Below are 23,168 nucleotides of genomic sequence, written 5' to 3' on the forward strand. Positions count from 1 at the left end.
AGATGAAGCCTGTCTCGAGGCCTGTATCGTTTGTCACAGTACCACATGACTAAAGACAAACGAAGCCCCGTTTTCTGAAATCATGCGACTGCCTCACTTTGTATACTATCTACTGTATGCTCGCTACGTGACATAAGAGAGCCACTACCGTAACATACCAGCAGATGTCAGTATTCCTAAATGAGCTGTTAAATGGGGCTTTGTTGGTCAGGCTTTTTGGTGAAGCATTTGGCCAGAAAGATTGGACACATTCACGGGGCTTCATCCATGGCTTCATCTCACCATCACTACCCACAGGAGCCTTGAGTGATGTTGTAAAGTTGACCTTCTAACTGATGGGGTTGGCAAGCTAATGCTCCCCTTGACTACTACCAGTCTTTGAGCTAAGCGAATTAGCAATGAGCGACCTAATTAAGTTAAGTTAAGTTATCTTTATTTGTCAGTTGTACACGAGGCACATTGAAATTCGTCTTTTCGCATATCCCCTCTCAAGTTACCACACTTCGGAGGGGGTCAGAGCGCAGGGTCAGCCGCAGTACAGCGCCCCTGGAGCAGTTTTTGGGGTTAAGTGTCTTGCTCAAGGACACAATGGTAGAGATGGTGGGCACCGTTGACGCAATACCAGCCTCTGCTAGTTTTACAACTAACACCCTCCTGTCCGGTGCCGGACCAGCGACCTCATGGTTACTGGTCGGCCACCTTTTCCTCTAGGCCATCCTACCACCCGATTAGCGATGAGCGACCTTTGCCCATGTCTACTTCAAATATGCCACGCAGTTAAAGGAATGGTTTCTTTTCTGTTGCCTTTTATTGTACACCCGAGAGTGAGGCAACAAGCTTAAAATATATATTTTTTAAATCTATTCCTTTAAGTAAGAGCAGTAATAAAACACTGTGTGAATAGGTGTTGTCGTGTTGGTTAAAGGGATTGGAAGGTAGGCAATTCATGTAGACTATCAAGAATTCCTGTGACAATTATGATTTGATATCAACTGCCACAGATAAACTCTGTATTTTATACCATGTGGGAAATGAGTTTTGCTTCCAGTTGGGGCCTCAGTGAGGACTCTTAGGAGAGGGTTACATGAGGACATGGACGATACCATTTCTAATTTCCCACGTGGTCCAAAATGCAGAGTGTCTCTTTCTCTCACTGGCACAAACAGCTGTCATCGCTGCCAAGCTCATTTGCTGGTTGATTTGGGTTGGCATTTCTTCCCTCCAGATCCCGTCCTTGAATGTGCAGCTGGTGTTTCATAGCTTTTTGCTGAAAACATGTAAAAATAGGCACTCATTGTAATCTTCCCCTGCTTCTCTGGGGAAAAAAATCTATCCTCCCTACTTTTTCTGTTGCAGGTGGCTTGTGGATTAAGTAATAAAATGCAACGTAAAATAAAATGTAGAATCCAAATTGGATGTATTAGGTTAAAGGCCTACTTCACCGGTTTGAATATGAAGGTGTATTGAATTCTGAGATCCTATGTAGTATAAATGTGCAAAAAAAATTTAAATTGGTTCATCCTAGCCTGAGAAAAGGCAGAAAGAGTTTTTTTTTTAACCCTATATTAATCTTACTGTGACATCACAGTAAGATAAATATAGGGTTAAAAAAAAATTACTTTGTAAATATTACTGTGATGTCACAGTAGGAGAAATCACAGTAATATTTACTAAGTAAGGTTTTTTTTTTAACCCTATATTTATCTTACTGTGATGTCACAGTAAGATTAATATAGGGTTAAAAAAACACTCTTTCTGCCTTTTCTCAGGCTAGGATGAACCAATTTCAATTTTTTTTGCACATTTATACTACATAGGATCTCAGAATTCAATACACCTTCATATTCAAACCGGTGAAGTAGGCCTTTAACATACAAATTGATGTAATTAACATAAATATAGTAAACATAATTACAAGTGGCGGCCTGCCATTTTGTGACTCAATAAAAACTCCAATAAAGTTCCCAAAATATAACAAATATATCAGGGGGAAATTTGTAGGAAAAGTACATATTAATTTAAACACAAGCATCAGAATATGCACCTATAGTGTCCAATGCATTACACCTGTACAGTCTAATGCAATACAATTCAACAGTTCAGTTATGCCATAAAAGTCTACTCTTGATGCCTGTTATGTTCCTTTTTTGCAGATGAACTCATAGAGCCAATAACTCGATTGTTTATCTTAGTGTTGATTGTCATAGTAAGCGATGGGGTTGCACCAGACTGCTTTATATTCAAAATAGAAACAGCTCTGAATTGTACAGTACACCACCGCCTTTAACTTCGACATCAATTATAAATATAACATTGAATTCACACATTATAAGCATGATGACCTTGGCAAGGGTAGATGTTGTGTCAGGGATTTTTCAGATTTGTACAGGTGCATCTGCATTCAAAAAGGTGCAGTTTGAAAGATAAAATAATCTGCTGGGACAGGTTTAGTTGAGGTGGATAAAAACAAGATGGGAAAATTGTATGATAAAAGATTAATTCTATACATTGAATTCGGTCAAAATCTGCTCTAGATTTGGTTGAATGACAATGGCCATACAGACTACAACAGATGCACCCGTAAATCTCTTGTTAAGTGTTGTACCTAATCACCACTAGAAACTGACAGGATGTATGTGTCCTAACGTGGTATGCCCACATACCATTTCCTATTTTTTTGCTTCTCGTCTTTCCATTGCTGTCTGGTTGCCTTGAGTCTAATAGACTCCCTTCCTCTGGACCGTCCTACTCACACTCTTTCACACCCAACAGAGGACAAGACAACAATTTTTCTCAAGTATCTCAAGGCCAAGCTGGGGTACGGAGCAGATAAAAACTCCAGGTTTCCAGGGCCTGACAAACAATACCTAGTGCGCCATCCCCATCTGGACACTCCTGTCTGTTCCTCCAACCAGACGCATAGAACCAACCGCTGAGAACAGACCCACTCCAAAGCAGCTGATCCATACACTGACCACCAACGCTCCTGCAACATGTCCCTTACGTTCGTTGTGCTGACGATGCTTCTGGGCTCTTCAATGGTGATTGCATTTGTCTTGCAGCCATCCAGGAAGGAACATGTGGCCTCTGCAAACTTTCCTGTTTCCCATCAAAGGTCTGTATCAAACTGTATGTGCCCATGAAATGTTCTGGTTGAGTTTGTAGTGTGCAGAGACATTTTGAAACACTGTGTTGGGTCACTTAGGGTTAGGGCAATTGCTTGACAGATTACACCATTTGGACTTGATACTCTCATGCTAAAGTTTTTCTACTTGGAATTAGGGTTTGAAAGAATTCAGGGTCACTTTGACTCTTTGTTTTCCTAGGAATGTTGGAAGCTTCAGCAGCCAAACATCTGCAATGTGCTTCTACCGCTCATTGAAGGCATTGAGAGAGTGAAGATTTACCGACCATGTCTGGCACATATTTAAACAGGCTAGCTACTGACTAATGCACTTCTTGATAAATGACCGGAATATCTGCTTTGTCCATGTATCTTTATATCTATTTTGAATAGTATGTACCAACTAAAATAAAACGTGTGTTGGATGCTCAGGTGCCAGAGTGAGTCATTGGAATCCATCAGGAAGGCTCTCCTCACAGCACTCCACTTGCAGGCCGAGCCACAGCTGCCTGCTGGTGGGCTGGACGCTGTCCAGGAGCAATGGAGGAGCACCTTCACTAACACTGCTCATGGAGCCAATGATGCTGCAGGTAAGATGAATCCAAACTTCATAGTAAGGACTGTAGATCATTTTCCAACCCAGCCAAAAGTCTAACTCCCTCTCCTTTCACTATGTGTCCTTATTCCATGTCCTTCCAGTTCCAGCCATCTCTGGATACTCTGTGTCTCCCGATGGTGGAAAGAGCACTGGCCTGAAATGCTGCTCCTTGGCCTCTGAGATCTTCATGAAAGGTACACAACTTTGTGTGTGTATCAGTGGTGTGCACATGGACAGGTTGGGGGCCACTGGTCTGCCATTTTTTAAGTCATTATTAAAACCAGTGTTCTTCCACACTTACCCTGAGGTCATACGAAAGGAATTTGAGCAGCTTAGGTGCCCGCTGGTGTGACATAAGGGCAAAAAAAATTAAGCTTTTTCTCTAACATAGGGTCAACCTATTACACATGAGCCTATCTGTTTATTTTTTAACCATCTAAAGGGGCGCCCTGATGGGTTGCCCTTTTTAAAGAGTGTGCATGCCACTGGTGTGTATATTTTCATGCAAATTGACATGACATCTATATACAGTATGAAGGACTATGCTAAATCAGTTCTTATATTTGCAGATCTGGGATGGGACAGCTGGGTGATCCATCCCTCCAGCCTTACCATTGTCCACTGTGCACTCTGCAACCCGGAGGCCAACACTGTGAAATGTCCATCATTCCACACCAACGTCAAGGATGCCGAGTCACAGGTATCATTCAAAGCCCCAATTACGTCATATTGTACTGATTGACATTTACATTTAAAGATACATTTGTACTGCTTTCTTCTAAAAATTCAAAAGCACCTGGAAAATTCCCATGGTATGACGCCTTATGGACTAGTAAACTTCCTCCTGTCAGATGCATAAATATTATATTTTAAAACACTTGATTAAAGGTAAAAGTCTTGCATTAAAAAACTTAACTACTAACGTTATCAACAAAATGTGCTTAGAGAATCAGTAAAAATAAAGTAAAATTAATTATTATGCATCAGAATGATGTCCTATTATTGTATTATATATATATAATGTTGCATTCTTGTGTAAACAACATTTTAACATTGTAGATGCTGTTGTTATTTTTAAATAAAGCTTATGGAAGACTGTTTAAAAAAAATAAAAAATGTAATAATTTTAATTTGCAAAAATGATTTATAATTGATCTGTAGCGCATATAACACCCTCACTATAGCTTGCACAGTTGATTGTATTTGTTTCATTCTTCACCAGTTTGTCTTCACCAAAAAACGGCCTAAATAAATTGAACTTTACACTTATTCTTATTCTTGCTCATTCTTTTGTTGGGTCTTGTTGGGCAACTGTGACACTGTGTTGCCATGCCTGACCCCTCCTGTCTTTGTCCCCCTGCAGGTCCAGGTGCTGTGCTGTCGGCCCACTTCTGAGGAAATGGTGCCCGTTGTCTATGTGGACGAATCCAGCACCGTCGTCATCTCGTCTGTTCAGCTGACCCGTAGCTGCGGCTGTGGCCATGGTGTCCTTGAGCAGCCCAGCCAAGAGTAAAACTTTGTTTACTAATGTGACACCTGGCCAACCTTATAAAACACAAAATAGACTACATAATATTCAGGTCTATCGTTTCTCACAAACAGTAATTCTGTGGACTATATCTCTTTGGTATTAGGTGTTATCTTTGCAGCTTGTATTCAGCACTGAGCGTGGGAACCAAGGCAAAGTCTTGGCTTAGAAGTACGTTTCTGCATTTCTATTTCTCTATTCGAACCAGAAAAGACGATAGTGCCAACAAGGATATATTGAGCAGCCTAACATAACATATAGCAATCATTTATTGGAGTGGTAAAACTTATCTACTGTGGGTTTTTTACCAATAAAAAATGCATTTCATTTAAATTTAAGTATGTCTCTCGTGCAGAAGGCTGCAAAGAACTGGATGTGAAATTAAATGTCATGCACAGAGCGCTATTTAAAGCTACTAACGGTTACTGACTGTTCCCTTCAAAAATGTGAGACTACACAGAGCCACATCTTCTCCCAGGCCAGTTGTCTCCTAAATCATCTGAGAAAATACTTTTTCCTCATGGGTAAAGAAGTCTGTTCAAGCCCAGGAGGCAAAGGTCATACGAGTTAAATGTTCATGTATCAACTGGTAGAAAAGATAATGGGACTTTACTGCTCTGCACAAGAAAATATTATAGTTTTAATAATGGCTTTGCCAAACAAAACAAAACAAATTGTGTTGTGTGCTAAAAAATACATAAAAAATATAAAGAAATATCACATTTAAGTGCTCTACTGTGAGCAGTAATCCTTATGAAGTCTAAATGATGATTTAAAAGAAAAAAAATTGTTTAGTTGATAGTAGTTTTAGTTTTATACCTACTGATTGAATCTGAATCATTCAGATTTTCTCTCAAAGTGCCTTTCAGTTTTTATATTCTTTGTTTGTATCCATAGCATTTAGTTTGATTTAAGTTTTTAATATGTGTGTGTCTATGCATTTTCATTAGCAGAGTTCTTGTTTTTATTTTCACTTGTCTATTTTGACCATTTCTTATCATTGCTGCTTTTGACCCTGCTCTGACAATTGAATCATCTTTACTGATTACCTGCTGATTAGTTTTGAATAAAGATTATTAAAACACTTAATTTGCTTCACTGGCTAATTTTGTTTTGGAGCTAAAGTTATAACAATAACCTAACATCATGTAATTGTGGTACTTATGCCAACCTTTCAGAAGCTAATGCCTGCAAGGCATTTATTTGTTCAGTCTAGAATAGAGGGAGGAAAATAAAAGAGGATGGAATGCTGGCACTGACCGCCAGCGAACCAGGCGTTAGTGAGGGAAAGAGCAACATGTGGCGCACTTCTTAAATGAATATCAGTGGCTGTGGATGCATTTGCACTCTTTTCCTGGCTGCAGAGGATTCCCTCATGAATCTGAAGTTGTGCAAGCAAGATATTGATCCTGAACTACATTAAAACAGCTCTGAGGACAGAAAGATCTAGGTCAATAGCTCAACATTGCCAGCATTTTCTTTTTAGAAGCATTGATACTGGACAAAATGTCAAAATATGTCATGTTGTGGATGTCTTTTGGCATATTGTCCCTCATGCTGGCTGCAGAGGCAACTGCATGTTTAGAGAAGGAAACACTGCTGCAACCGATCCCCAACACAGTGACACAGTTAACGGAATGCTTAATGGAGTGCACTGGGATGACGTACATCAAAAAACTGCAACTTCACGACAATCATAATATTCGGCTTCAGGATTCCACAGAAGGTAAGGAGCCACTCTGCAACATTTTCTTTAGAGTGCTGTACAATCACTTATTTTAAGTGGGATTAGGTTTAAGAATTAAGACCAGGGGCCGTATTCACAAAACATTTTAAGGCTAAGAGTAGGTAACGTGCTGATTTAGGAGTAACTCTCAAAAATAAGGGGCGTTTCACTCCTAATTTTAGGACTCCTAACTTTTTAAGATAAGTGTAATTCACAAAGCATTTTAGCGTTAAAACTAGCTCCTAAATCTATGAAAAGCTAGGAGTCCTCGAGAGGACTCCTAAGTCACTAAGAGTAAATCACAGACAACCATTTGATGGTGTTTTGGAGAGATTTAATGCTATTGAGCTTTATAAAAGGTAACCTACCTTTAATAGAAAGTATAGACACATTTATATTTATTATATTTAGGCTATATAAAACATTATTTATTAAGTTCCTTTTCCTGCAGTTGCTTTGGGTTTACGATGCACTGAAAGTTACTGTTGGTGTCACGTTTGGGTTTAATTTCCTACTATATGTGGCGCTTCGCAGCATCTCCTCCGTTCCACAGATCCGCTACTGTATAGTTGCGCGTCTCGCCTTTTTCCTTCCGCATGTACTTTACGATTTCGCCGGCTGTTGTTTCTGAATTGTGAATTTCCTGGTTTGTCGCTGTCTGACTATTGCTGCATAGTCCGCCGTTGAGAAAAATACAGTGAGAGTGCATGGCTTGCTACGGTGGCGCTGAGCATTCACCAAATAAAAAAAAGTTTCACAGCAGGATCTCGTAATTACGAGATAAGTATCTCGTAATTACGAGATAAGGATCACCCTCTCATTCATCAATAAGATGTCTGTGTGTGTGTTTGTGTGCAGACGAGGTGAACCTAGCCATAGGAAAACTAGGCAATAGCCTTGGTTTCCGGACTACAATGGGCCCCATAATCAATACAATTATTTTAAATATTTGTTTACTGTTCATTCATTAATCAGCGATCGCATCGGGAAATGATCGGGACACACTTTCACTTTGTATATGCAGTTTGTTCATTATGAGCCACCGGAGCCACCGTACTGTGTTGCCTCATCCAATCAGAATGCCCGGTGGGCTAGTTCACTTTTACCTCCTGTTTGTTACTGTATCGGAACGCAGTTTTATTGAATGCTTTGATTAAATGCAGTCGTTAAACTCGGTGTAATCCATGACTCATACAAACACATAAGAACTTTCTACAAGGAGGGCATGACAATGAGTATAGCCATGTCAACTTTGTGCAGATATGCAGTCACTGGGACTATTCAGGAGAAAAGCCCAGTCGGACCTCAGCAGCTGATCACGGGCGTAAAGCCGAAAGTGTGTCCCTCAGTACCCGATGCGATCGCTGATTAATGAATGAACAGTAAACAAATATTTAAAATAATTGTATTGATTATGGGGCCCATTGTAGTCCGGAAACCAAGGCTATTGCCTACGTTTTCCTAGGTTCACCTCGTCTGCACACAAACACACACACACACACACAGACATCGTTATTGATGAATGAGAGGGTGATCCTTATCTCGTAATTACGAGATCTTTATCTCGTAATTACGAGATCTTTATCTCGTAATTACGAGATACTTATCTCGTAATTACGAGATATTATCTCGTAATTACGAGATCCTGCTGTGAAACTTTTTTTTATTTGGTGAATGCTCAGCGCCACCGTAGCTTGCAGCTATTCAACGAGGATATTTTTTCCGATTCAATACATTGTAAAATTTAAAATGAATAGGCCTATGTGGCGCTATTGTAGGTTAATTGTGAACGAATGTGTGGGAAACCCTGCAGTAGGCCTATCTTGGTTTCATGTTAAATCAGTGTCACTTGTCATTAATTGTAGGCTATATAAAAACTCTTTACTTTAATACAGCGACACACTATGGATATCTCCCACAGTGTTTCTATCATAAATTCACTCTTAGGGACTCATTCCCTCTCAGCCAATCACTGTGGGCATAGAAGGTATGAACATGACGTCATCCATAGCAACAGGGTCAACCACGCTCTCTATTCTTAGCTTAGGAGTCCCTCCCATTCCTTAGTAAAAGTTGGTTTTAGCAGCTTTGTGAATAGGTTTTAAGAAATTACTCCTTACTAAGAACTTTTAGTGCTCCTTAGGAGTACTCTTAGCGCTAAGATAAAATGTTTTGTGAATACGGCCCCTGAACTAAATGTTGAGACATTATCAGTAGTGGAAATAGTTCTCTTATGTAAATCCATCGCTGCCTGACTGACAGACTTGTTTAACATTGCACATTATTTTATCTGCTGGTGTAGGCCTTTATCAAATACATGCTCTTCCTAGGAGACCTCGGGGAATACTGTTGGTCTACGGAGCTAAAGTGCAACCTTGGAGAGAGCTTTCATCGTGCCTACGTTGTTTTGCCTGTGGATGTATCAATAGTTGGAGATGAGCTGCTGCAAGTCAAAGCCACTGGCCCCAATGCCACCATGCTGCAAGTACACAACAGCCCCACCACAATCGCAGAAAGCTGCGGCGTCCGTTACGAAGTCACACAGCACTTCAGCACAGAGCAGACAGGGACGTCATTCTGTGTACAAGTTGTGGCCCAGGGAGACACCCTGGGGGACAGGGTCCTTAAATGTCCCCCCTTTCTGGTCACCTTCTGGCAGAGAAATCCAAACCAATCCAAACAAGAAGGTGGTGGATAAAATCTGGGTGATGGATGCTGATTTAGGATCAGAGTATAAGGATATTTTACTTTGTAAAATAAAAATGTAGCTACGTAAAGTTATGTTAGTAAAATAATGACAACATAGCCTACTTAAAGTGTGAAAAGTAAAAGTACTCATTGTTAAGAAAAATTGACAATTTTACTATCATATTTTAAGATTATTATTACTCTGGGGTTGGCAAGGGCCCAGGCCCCGCAGCAGAAATGGGGCTGCCCTCAGTGGCCTCGTCTGTGAAAAAAAGAAAGCTGGACAACAGAGTTCTTCTGCTTCGTTCCTCTCACTGCATTTAAATTAATTGTAATTGTATTACAGAGAAATATGTCCCATAAAAGAAAAAGAGCACCAAGCCCAACCCAGAGGACCTGCATAATATTTCATTTTAAATTAAGATTGTTATGGAAAATCCATGTGTCTTTCTTCAATAGCTTCTAATTCATCCGACCCAGTTTCTCCACATTTTTTGTTCACACAAAATTCCTCAGATGTAGCCTCTTAATTGTCCTCTTTAAGTGCTCCAGATTCATGCATTTCACTTTAAAAAGGTAAAAAAAAAATCAATAATTTTTCGGCAGCGCTATCATGGGTTGTTCAACACCAAAATGCTTAAGGGGAGTCTTTGCGCTCATAATATAATTGTTCTACTCATAAACACCGAGTCATACCAGTATACTACATATATCCTTTCACTGTCAACAGTAATTTGCTGCTAATGTGCTGTTCTGTATTGTCAAGAAATATTTAGTATCAAAGTTAACAATAATCTGTCTTTAAAATTGCTTGTTTGGGATTTACACCCTTTTTTGTTTCATGTCTGATTTGTGAATATATTTGATGGCATTTGAGCATAGAAGCAGACGTCGATCACTTTGCTTGTATTAATCCAACTTTGTCGAGCACCAAGAGACTTTAAATGTAAAATCATTATCATGATCACAGTCATCAGTTCTCTGCTGGCAAATGCAACCGGAGTGATTTGAAAGTTCTCAGTTACACAAAGAATGTAAATATGAAGAGATGTTAGTGGTTTGAAGTGTTTGTGGCGATATTAAAACATCTATTTCCTTTTTCAGTCACATGTTTGTTTGTGTTTCTGTGGGAAAAAAAGAAAGATATATTTTTACTCTTGTTGTGCAGAACTGGAAAAAGTTCTGGATAAGGGGAGGGGTGTGCAGGGGATATGTCCCCCTCAATAGAAGAGACACATTTGTTCCCCTTAAAAAAAATAAGACAGACAGCTCACTTGGGGTAACATAGACAGTTCAGGGGGTAGACACATTAATGTATCATTCTGACCTGTAGATATATTTCCCAACTATTTCAGACATCCCTTAAGTGTACTGTAGCTTCTTAACCTTGCCTCGCTCCGACTCTCATTGAAGTGGCTTCCGACTTACCTTGCACAACGCAAAGCGTTTACAAGTGTATTAATAAGTAGCTAGCTTGTTTACCCCAATACACTTCACTTTCTTATCTTGAGGCTTTCTGAATTAGATTTTGTCTTGTGTCTATGGATGAATTCCAACATTATCTTGTTTCTAACTCTTGCCTTAAGTATAGGTATTCATGAAAACATTTTTTTGTATGGTTTTGAATGTGCAGAAACGTTTGAAAAATCCAGGAGCAATTCACGCTCTATATGTTCTGCCTGATGCCAAATGTTGAAACAAAATCTATGCCCAGTCATGTGTAGTAAATCAGTAAGTGAAAAACAAATTTCACCTACCCTTGGTTGTGTGGCCAAATTTCTGGCTGGGCCTGCTCTGCTTGTTCCTGCTCCACTCAAAAAAAAAACAATATAGTGTCACCTAGTGGTTATCATTTAATCAGTATCTGGCTGCGAATCCTTCACACAATCCAGTGAACTTGTTACATGTCTCATGTGTATTGGGATATCATATCTCTCTGCGATATAGGCCTACCATGCAAAATATGAAGTGGAAACAGTTGAAACATCTACTAAGGTATATGAGTTTTGTATAACCAAAATACTGAACAAGTAGGCCTACTGCCTGAATCAGTTCCAAACACACTCAATGTATACACTCAACCCTCTGACTAAAAAACGTCTGCTAAAATACTCTCTTTGTGCTCTTAGTGATGGAATAGTATAGTGTACATGTGTGTTTCGACAAATAAGTGTGTGAGTTTGTGCCTTGCCTGTGTGTGTATCCAAACACAGACACTGAAATTCTCAAAGAGAAAAACAATGTAAATCCATAAAAACTGCATGTTTTGATCCCATTGTGAATTAGGGATAAATGAATGAGTCTGGTAATATTAGACATACATCCTGTTATCCTTATACCTTGACATTTTAAATTTAAACTATTTTACAGATGTTTGGTGAATTTTAGCATTATAGGCCTGAATAGCAAAGATACCCCGAAACGAGGAAAATGCGATTTGTTGTAGGCCATAGGCAAGGATACAATTCATGAAACATCCGGAAAATCATAAAAAAATAAAATGTCAAGGTCTAAGAGCAGGATGAAGATATAATGGGAATATTTATGACTGGATTAATCAAGGTTTTTTCACTGTTTTATGTGACCACCTGCTCACTGTGAGCAGTGCTCATTGTGAGTTCACCATTTTCTGTATGCTGCAATTTCACAGTGTCAAGTGCTCTCTCTTGGAGAACAAATTAAATTAGGTCTACATCTTTAAATAACATACAAGGGTTTAGTAGCCCTATATTCCATATGTGTTACAAGTGTTTCAATCATCTTTATTTAAAACGTGTGACGAAGAAATCAGTTAATCAGTAGCATACAGGTGATTCGATGGTCAGAGCAGGGTCAAAAGCCCAAGCAATAACATTTTCCATTTGATCTAAATGTATTTCGATACAGTCCATGTGGCATATCGCAAAAATAAACAGAATGTGTTAAAGGAATATAAAGAATCAGTATTGAGCACTGTAACCAATGATAAGAAATGGTCAAAATGAGACAAAACAAGAACTCTGCTAATGAAAATGTATCTGAACAAACATATTAAAAAACATTTAAATCAAACTAAATGCTTTGGATACATGTACATAGAATAAAGAAACTGAATGCACCTTGATTAAAAATCTGAACCTATACGTAAAAAAACTGAAACCATCAACTAACAATATGGCTTACAGTAGAGCACTTAGTCTAAATGTGATATACAAAAAAGTATATATAGTATATATATATATATATATATATATATATATATATATATATATATATATATTTAGCACACAACATTTGTTAAGTTTTGTTTTGCAAAGTCACTATTAAATCTACAGTATTCACTATTGGCCCCTTAATATTTTTAACCAGTTGAAACATGAAAATCAAACTTTATGGAAAAGCACAGCACAGTTGTTACTATTTTAGGTGCAGGGAGTTCCGCTGGTGGATACAATCTTCTCCCATAACCCTCCCTGCAACACATGTTTAAACATCAAAGCAGCAATTGTAATTTGCAAATTCCATTTAACAACTATCTTTTTCACTTGACCTTTGCACCCTTCATTGCACATAAGAGAAAAAATAATTTTCTCAGATGAATGCAGAGACAACTGGCCTGTGAGAAGATTTGGCTCTGTGTTTTCCCACATTTTTTAAGGCAACTGTCAGAAATTATTTATTTATCATAAATAAAGATATTTATTTAAATATAAATTGGCACTATTTCACATCGAGCTCTCTGAAGCTCTCAGCACAACAGAAATACTCAATAAAGACAAATGTTTTTTTTTATTATTGGTATGCAAAAAACTATCAAAGACCAATTGATGGTGAAAACACAATAGATCAGTTTGACCACTCCAATACAAATGTGCTCAATTGTTTGTTAGGCTGGCTCAATAAATACTTGTTGGCACTATCGACTTTTCTGGTTTGAATAGAGAAACGCATGCAATGCAGAAACTTACTTCTAAGCCGAGACTTTGCCTGAATACAAGCTGCAAAGATAACACCTAATACCAAAGAGATATAGTCCACAGAATTACTGTTTGTGAGAAACAATAGGCCTGAATATTATGTAGCCTATTTTGTGTTTTATAAGGTTGGCCAGGTGTCACATTAGTAAACAAAGTTTTACTCTTGGCTGGGCTGCTCAAGGACACCATGGCCACAGCCGCAGCTACGGGTCAGCTGAACAGACGAGATGACGACGGTGCTGGATTCGTCCACATAGACAACGGGCACCATTTCCTCAGAAGTGGGCCGACAACACAGCACCTGGACCTGCAGGGGGACAAAGACAGGAGGGGTCAGGCATGGCAACACAGTGTCACAGTTGCCCAACAAGACCCAACAAAAGAATGAGCAAGAATAAGAATAAGTGTAAAGTTCAATTTATTTAGGCCGTTTTTTGGTGAAGACAAAATGGTGAAGAATGAAACAAATACAATCAACTGTGCAAGCTATAGTGAGGGTGTTTTATATAGGTGTACGTAGAAACATTCTTCCATAATGTGCAAAATATGTGCATGAACTTTTAAACAAAATTATTTTAGTTTAAAGTATTATGCTTTTTATGATTTTCAATACAAATAGTGTGGAGCAATCATTCTGACATAGTAATTGTATAGTTTACGCATGAATGCAACAGTATATATAATACAATAATAGGATATAATTCTGATGCATAATAATTCATTTTACTTTATTTTTACTGATTCTCTAAGCACATTTTGTTGATAACGTTAGTAGTTAAGTTTTTTAATGCAAGACTTTTACCTTTAATCAAGTGTTTTAAAATATAATATTTATGCATCTGACAGGAGGAAGTTTACTAGTCCATAAGGCGTCATACCATGGGAATTTTCCAGGTGCTTTTGCATTTTTAGAAGAAAGCAGTACAAATGTATCTTTAAATGTAAATGTCAATCAGTACAATATGAGGTAATTGGGGCTTTGGAGAATGATACCTGTGACTCGGCATCCTTGACGTTGGTGTGGAATGATGGACATTTCACAGTGTTGGCCTCCGGGTTGCAGAGTGCACAGTGAACAATGGTAAGGCTGGAGGGATGGATCACCCAGCTGTCCCATCCCAGATCTGCAAATATGAGAACTGACTTAGCATAGCCCTTCATATATAGATGTCATGTCAATTTGCATGAAAACATACACACCAGTGGCGTGCACAGACTCTTTAAGGGAAAGAGGCAAAAACTTTAAAAAAGGCATCCCATCAGGTTTTTTTTTTACAAAATAACAGATAGGCTCAGTTCTACTAGGGTGGTCCTGTGTGACCCTTGCTCTAATGGCACACCAGAAGGGGCACTTAAGCTGCTAACATTTCCCTTGTATGACCTCAAATTCATCTTGTATGACCTCAAGGTAAGTGTGGAAGTCCTATTCTCCGAAAGGTTGAATACAACGTTTTAAATAATGACTTTAAAAAGGGCAGACCAGTGGCCCCCAACCTGTCCATGTGCACACCACTGATACACACACAAAGTTGCGTACCTTTCATGAAGATCTCAGAGGCCAAGGAGCAGCATTTCAGGCCAGTGCTGTTTCCACCATCGGGAGACACAGAGTATCCAGAGATGGCTGGAACTGGAAGGACATGGAATAAGGACACATAGTGAAAGGAGAGGGAGTTAGACTTTTGGCTGGGTTGGAAAATGATCTACAGTCCTTACTATGAAGTTTGGATTCATCTTACCTGCAGCATCATTGGCTCCATGAGCAGTGTTAGTGAAGGTGCTCCTCCATTGCTCCTGGACAGCGTCCAGCCCACCAGCAGGCAGCTGTGGCTCGGCCTGCAAGTGGAGTGCTGTGAGGAGAGCCTTCCTGATGGATTCCAATGACTCACTCTGGCACCTGAGCATCCAACACACGTTTTATTTTAGTTGGTACATACTATTCAAAATAGATATAAAGATACATGGACAAAGCAGATATTCCGGTCCTTTATCAAGAAGTGCATTAGTCAGTAGCTAGCCTGTTTAAATATGTGCCAGACATGGTCGGTAAATCTTCACTCTCTCAATGCCTTCAATGAGCGGTAGAAGCACATTGCAGATGTTTGGCTGCTGAAGCTTCCAATATTCCTAGGAAAACAAAGAGTCAAAGTGACCCTGAATTCTTTCAAACCCTAATTCCAAGTAGAAAAACTTTAGCCAAAGTCCAAATGGTGTAATCTGTCAAGCAATTGCCCTAACCCTAAGTGACCCAACACAGTGTTTCAAAATGTCTCTGCACACTACAAACTCAACCAGAACATTTCATGGGCACATACAGTTTGATACAGACCTTTGATGGGAAACAGGAAAGTTTGCAGAGGCCACATGTTCCTTCCTGGATGGCTGCAAGACAAATGCAATCACCATTGAAGAGCCCAGAAGCATCGTCAGCACAACGAACGTAAGGGACATGTTGCAGGAGCGTTGGTGGTCAGTGTATGGATCAGCTGCTTTGGAGTGGGTCTGTTCTCAGCGGTTGGTTCTATGCGTCTGGTTGGAGGAACAGACAGGAGTGTCCAGATGGGGATGGCGCACTAGGTATTGTTTGTCAGGCCCTGGGAACCTGGAGTTTTTATCTGCTCCGTACCCCAGCTTGGCCTTGAGATACTTAACATTGTTGTCGTGTCCTCTGTTGGGTGTGAAAGAGTGTGTCTATTAGGCTCAAGGCAACCAGACGGCAATGGAAAGCGGGAGAGAAGCAAAACAAAAGGGAATATTATGTGGGCATACCACGTTAGGACACATACAGTATATCTTGCAGTTTCTAGTGTCGACTAGTTACAACACTTAAGAAGATAATTTTTTCTAAGAGCTGTAATGCATTCCAGTACACCCAACCTCACTATGACCACAACGCTTGAACAAACAGTTGTGTGAAAGCTCTCGTCATAACACACAGACACAAGTTGGCGTCTTTGAAACGGTTCTTTAATGGCACGATGCATCCCCACAATGATCACACCGTCACTCTGTGCGCACCATCGCAGCTTACATAGGCCTACTGTATATACATTCACGCACTTGCGTCTTTACTCCTTTACGCCGTGAAAACTATCACAAATAAACGTAATACAAAATGGCACATCAGCATATGATACAGTATTTACAAAAACACATAATAAAACACAGACATATGACACTAATTGGCATGTGAAATGACATGCATAATACAGGAAATAATGTGCATTAAATGATAAAAAAAAATCCTCGCTGGCCGCTTGCTGTGAAAAGAGGTTAGTTGAAAGTTATTTTACTGTCCTTGTTACAGTCCTTATATCTGCACTTTCCTTAATAGGTCCATGCATTCATCGACGCTTGGTCACGCTTTTTCCATCAATTCAATCGACAATAGGCCTACTGACGTAGGGATACCAGGAAACAAAACATGTGTTCCGTACGGTTCCTTGCAGCACATTAACACATTCTAATTACACATTGCACATGGGTTCAGTCACATTATATTATCATTTTGACCTTTGAACCAAACATGAATTATTATCTATTTATTTATTACATGAAATTAAAGTATTGTTAGGTGTGCATAATGAAAGGAAAAGTATTTATGCACTTACGAGAGTGTCCAAAACTTTTATGGCAGAACAGTTGCTTTGGGTGGCATTACACTGTACAGGTGCAATGGATAAAGTGGACACAAGGTGCATATTCTGCATAAGCCTGTTCCAGCCCTTGAACTTCAACTTCAGAAATGTATGTTAATTGTATCAATTGGTATGTTTACCAATATAGCGATAGTGCACAAGCCACCCAAGCACCTGAGACAGAAAAAGTAGCGATGATAGTTCTCTTTCCCAGAGAAGCACGAGGAGGAAAACAATGAGTGCCTATTTTTACATGTTTTCAGCAAAAAGCTATGAAACACCAGCTGCACATTCATTTCTGAATCGCTGCTGATAAACATATTAACAACATTATTCCTCCATGCCATTCAAGGACGGGATCTGGAGGAAAGAAATGCCAACCCAAATCAACCAGCAAATGAGCTTGGCAGCGATGACAGCTGTTTGTGCCAGTGAGAGGTAGGGACACGCAAGGAATGGTATCTTCAGCATTCTCAGGTGCCCTCTCCTGAGTGTTCTCACTGGATCCTAGCAAAACAAATTTCCCATGTGGTCCAAAATACACAGTGTATCCGTGGCAGGGGATATCAAACCATAATTGTGCCACAGGAATTCTTGGTACACGCTGATACAAGACTTGCAATAGTTTCTCCCATACAGCTTTTAAGTGAAGAACGATTCTGAACTGAAGATGAGGTTGAAGATGTTGCCTTGACATTCTTCCCACAGGCTTCTTTAAAACTGTTTTTAGCTGTATGGCCTCAGATGTTCTACAAATTGTCAACATGTCCCTTCGGACAGGTGTATTCCCACAGGCCCTGAAAACAGCAGTCATCAAGCCACTCCTAAAAAAGAACAATCTAGATACATCGCTCATGAACAATTATAGGCCCATATCTAACCTACCATTTTTAAGCAAAATCATTGAAAAAGCTGTTTATCAACAGCTAAATAACTACTTAGCAATGAACAACTGCTTTGATGTTTTCCAGTCAGGATTTCGACAACACCACAGCACTGAGACTGCTCTGGTTAAGGTCCTCAATGACATCCACTTAAACACAGACAGTGGCAAAAGTTCTGTTTTAGTTTTACTGGATCTCAGTGCCGCTTTTGACACAGTTGACCACAACATATTACTAGATCGACTAGCAAACTGGGTTGGACTCTCTGGAACTGTACTAAACTGGTTTGAATCCTACTTAAAGGACAGAGACTACTATGTGTCAATAGGCAATTTCACATCTGAGCGGACACATATTGAATGCGGGGTCCCTCCATTCTTGGGCCTCTTCTGTTTAACATCTACATGCTCCCACTAGCTCAGATTATGAATAAGAACAAATTATGCTACCATAATTATGCAGACGACACACAAATTTACATAACCATATCGCCAGGAGACTACAGTCCGATACAAGCACTGAGTAAGTGCATTGAACAAATCAATGATTGGATGTGCCAAAATTTCCTTCAATTAAACAACGACAAAACTGAAGTAATTGTCTTTGGTGCCAAAGATGAACAATTAAAAGTCAGCGCACAGCTTACATCTGTTATGCTAGAAACCACACACCAAGCCAGAAATCTTGGTGTTGTCATAGACTCCGACTTGAATTTCAAGAAACACATTAAATCAATTAATAAGTCAGCATACTACCACCTTAAAAACATATCAAGAATTAAAGGACTTATGTCTCAGCAAGATTTAGAAAAACTTGTCCATGCATTTATCTTTAGTAGACTTCACTACTGTAACAGTGTCCTTGCAGGCCTTCCAAAAAAATCTATCAGACAGCTTCAGCTAATTCAGAACGCTGCTGCTCAAGTCCTCACTAGGACCAAAAAAGTGGATCACATATACCCCAGTTCTGAGGTCTTTACACTGGCTTCCTGTCACTCAAAGAATTGATTTCAAAATACTGATGTTGGTTTATAAAGCACTAAATGGTTTAGCGCCAAAATACATTACTGATCTGCTGATACGTTATGAACCGTCCAGAGCCCTTAGGTCGTCTGGGACAGGTTTACTTACAGAGTTAGGACTAAACGAGGAGAAGCAGCTTTTAGTTTTTATGCACCAAATATCTGGAACAAACTCCCAGAAAACTTGAGGTCTGCTGCAACCCTCAGTTCTTTTAAATCGAGTCTGAAGACTTTTCTGTTTCCATTTTAACCTGTACTTTTAATTTAATTTAAATGTTTTACTTCTTTTCATTCGCTTTTAAATGTCTTCTAATGTGTTTTATGTATTTTAATCTTGCCCCTGTAAAGCACTTTGAGTGGCCTTGTGTTTGAATTGTGCTATATAAATAAACTTGCCTTGCCTTGCCTTCATTATAGTGCAAGTTCTGATTATTTTACATAAAGAGTGTATCATGATAAGCTTGTAAAAATATAATTGTTCTCTCTAGTTGGGGCCCCTTGTCACTTTTCAGATATCTATGAGCGGCAAGCAGTAGAAACAAAGAATGATTTCCACACTAAAGTTCTCATATGGTTTCATTTTTAATAACCGCTTTAGGCCCGAAGAGGAGTTTTTGTTTTCTACCATCCAACCCATTTAACTAACACAACACCTATTCACACAGTATTTAATAGCTATTTTTCCTTAAGCAAAGGATTTTCCACCACTGTCGAATAATTTGCCACCTTAACGCTCTTTTTATCCTTGGTAACATCCTATTAAATGATAACATAACAAGACAATTATGTGATATTATGTTGCGTAAGATGTTCTGCAGGTTTCAACAACACAGTGAAAATTGGCCTACTTTGGGTACTGAACTCCTGATGTGTGCTGGGACACTTTCAGTGATATAAAACTATCCCTCAGCAGAGTTTGATTTGTGAAATAAATATTGTTTCAAATTGTAATCCTAACATCGTCCCTGCCAACTCTTGATTTAGATTGTTCCTCCTGACACAATTCCCCTGTCTGTCTGTCTGTCTGTCTGTCTGTCTGTCAAGGATGAAGGATTGGGGAGGAGAGAGGGGTCTGGCTGCAGACCTCCACCCACATGGACTTCCGCTGCCGACCTCCACCCACAGAAACCTCCACCAGCAGACCGGAAATTGCTGCCGCAAGTTCCGTTATGACAAAATAAAATAAAAATCGGTAGCTTGGCATTCTTAATATAAACTGCACCAATTTCAACTAAAAGGCATCTATTTGTAGAATGATTCCTATACTACTATTACCTATTACTATTACCCATACAGGATTTGTTTAACAACATAATTGCTTAGTAAGCATAGAATAAGCACTAAGGGCGAATTCATGATACAAGTTGTCTTACCTATGAAACCAACAAAAAAGGTTGTACTGACTGTAATGTTGTAATTGGATGTCACCTCTCTGCAGCTACACACAGTCAAGTGTCTTGGAACAGGCACCAGTGATCACTTTAACAAGACACAGGTGGATTACGATTCAATAGAACTGATAAAGTGCAGTGACTGTTATGAAAAGAAGACGGTTGTGTTTGCCTCTGCTCAAGCCCTGTGTCGTCACTGTGACTGTGTTGTCATTTGACGTCAATATTCTCTCCAATTGAAACAATGGGGTCCAAATGTAAAAGATCAGAAGTAAAGATACATCTATCTATGCATTTGCTTCAAATTAATTAATTAATTAAAATGCACGGTGAAATAGATCAAATAAGAACAACGTGATGTTGTGTCTGCGGTCAACATATTTCACGTTTGCAAAACACAAGGTCAAAATACCGCAGACTCAGGCATGAAAGAATCTTTGTGTTTCCCACCCCTTCAGATCGAAAAAAACAAACAAACAAACAAACAAGAGGCTAATGTGCTACTACGGTGCCCCTAGGTAGGAAAAAAGTGTTATCTTTGCCCTAATGTAACACCAGAGCACCCAATCTGCTCAAATGCACCTTGCCCCCTTGGATGTCCCATTTGCCGATAGGTTAAATACACTGGTTTGAATAACTTAAATAGGGCAATGAGGCACTTCGAATAAAAAAAGCAGGGGCAGTAGCTCTCCCTATTGTGCACACCGCTGTTGGAAGTGAAGAGTTGCATCTTTATCCTCCTAGTCTAGGTCTCCCCCCTTATCATCATTGCTTCAAAACATTTCAGGATTATGAGCAAACATTTGATTTCAAAACGAAATTCCAAGCTCATCATAGAAGGGACAATATAAAAGAAAATTAGATTCACCTTTCCTAAATCACAAAGTTCACAAAGTCTGTTTTCCACTGGGATGTTTTTCCCATTGATGCCTGGTGCTGCGTGACAGGCATTGGATACAATGTTGCTTCGCGCAGCATCAGGCATCAATGGGTTAAATCTGAGAACGTCTGCCGACTTCATTGCAATGATATTACTATAGATCAGGCTACTGCAGTGGTTCTCAATTATTTTCTGTCATGCCCCCCCTAGGGGACAGAAATTTTTCGCGCATTCTGCATACAATCACCTTATTATCAAATTAGATAACAAAAATTAGCTGAGATAACTTCTGCAGCAAAACAATTCAAAGTTCAGTTTATTAGCTCAATTTGTAACATTTAAACAAGACTGCTCAGTCTGTGTGAATCTCAGGACAGAGAAACAAGAGCAAATGATTCACTGAGGTTTGCATTTTATTCAAAACATTTTTAAACTGTAAACATAGTTAAGGTGGTGTTTTTTTATTATTATAGGCCAATAGGCCTTCTGTGATGCGATAACCAATAATTCATTAACGTTATTATTAGTCTACTTGCTTGATTTCTTTTTAAATAGCCTACAGAGGCACTTGGAGACACATGAGGACATTTATTTACTGCAAATCGCGGCCTTTCGCGCGGATATGAGATCTGCACACATTTTATTTATTTTTTTCAGTTTGAAATCAAGGCAGCCTGCGCCCCCCCTGACAACTCACAACTCAGGGGGGCGCGCCCCACCATTTGAGAAGCACTGGGCTACTGTATGTGCATTGTGCATAAAGTTTGTCCACTTACTGTACACATGTACGGTGGCCCTGAGAACTCACAGCACTGCAACATCAGTTCATATTCATTGACTGACACAGTCCAGTAAAACGGCTTTAATCACACTTTTAGATTGCCAACATTTGCTACACAGCGTAGGCTAGTGTAGACGGAAAGATAACCTTAATACGACTGTGAGTCAAAATCATGGTCAAAATCTGCATAAACAACAAGCCTGTCTGGAGCATGGTCTGGAGGTCTGGACGTGTGCATCAATTTTAAGTGTCCTCTGGAAACACTTACGGAAGCACTTCCGTCGTGTTTCGGCCTACTTCCGTTGTGTTTTGGGCTATTTGCAGCGTTTTTCAAAATTCTGCGCATATGTTGTCAAACTGATGAAGATGTTTTCTTAATTTGCTTGCGTTTTCTCTTCTTGCATGTGTTTTCTGATGTTGCAGTGCCGTGAGCTCTCAGGGCTACCGTACACATGTGTCCGTACGTAAAATTAAATTTCCCCAACCCTTAGTGGTGTGGCTAAATGCATAGAGATAATCCGTTATTATGTCTACGGCTAAATGCATCCTGGGCCTGCTCTCATTCTTGCTCCACTCAAAAGAAACGATATAGTGCCACCTAGTGGTTATTATTTAATCTAATAGAAATATCAGACTGAGAATCCTACACAGTCCAGCCTCCGGATGACGAGCTTGTTACAGGGAAGTGTCATGTGTTTATGTGTTGGGATATCTCACTGTGATATAGTCCTACCATGCAAAGTATGAGGTGGAAACAGTTCAAACACCTAAGATATATAACATCAATACTGACCAATCACTGCCTGAACCAGTTCCTTAAACACTCTTGATTTAACCCTCTTTGGCAGCATGTTTCTTTGACAGTATGCTAATAATACTATACAGTATATGAGAATTGCAACCCAATCAATACACTATGAATCCACAAAGTTATTTATACCTCCTTTATGACA

General features: G+C 39.4%; 2 protein-coding genes across 2 annotated transcripts; one reads left to right on the plus strand and one right to left on the minus strand.

Annotated features, from left to right (window-relative positions):
- Positions 1-3,005: 3,005 nt before the first annotated feature.
- On the plus strand, positions 3,006-5,235 carry LOC307265020 (bone morphogenetic protein 4-like; the record flags this gene model as incomplete). The annotated part of the gene is made up of 5 exons (XM_080046590.1): positions 3,006-3,115; positions 3,557-3,714; positions 3,824-3,916; positions 4,292-4,422; positions 5,086-5,235. Exons 1-5 carry the CDS (start codon positions 3,021-3,023, stop codon positions 5,233-5,235), a joined length of 627 nt encoding a protein of 208 aa, XP_079902716.1. The 5' UTR covers positions 3,006-3,020.
- Positions 5,236-13,777: 8,542 nt separating this feature from the next.
- Positions 13,778-16,209, minus strand: LOC307265021 (bone morphogenetic protein 4-like; the record flags this gene model as incomplete). Its single annotated transcript, XM_080046591.1, has 5 exons — positions 15,950-16,209; positions 15,360-15,517; positions 15,158-15,250; positions 14,614-14,744; positions 13,778-13,927 (listed from the first exon to the last, which is right to left on the minus strand). The coding sequence occupies exons 1-5, from the start codon at positions 16,069-16,071 to the stop codon at positions 13,778-13,780; spliced, it is 654 nt and encodes a 217-aa protein (XP_079902717.1). The 5' UTR covers positions 16,072-16,209.
- Positions 16,210-23,168: the final 6,959 nt, after the last annotated feature.

The sequence above is a fragment of the Ammodytes marinus genome (assembly GCF_949987685.1).
Source record: "Ammodytes marinus genome assembly, chromosome: 18".
Taxonomy (NCBI): domain Eukaryota; kingdom Metazoa; phylum Chordata; class Actinopteri; order Uranoscopiformes; family Ammodytidae; genus Ammodytes; species Ammodytes marinus.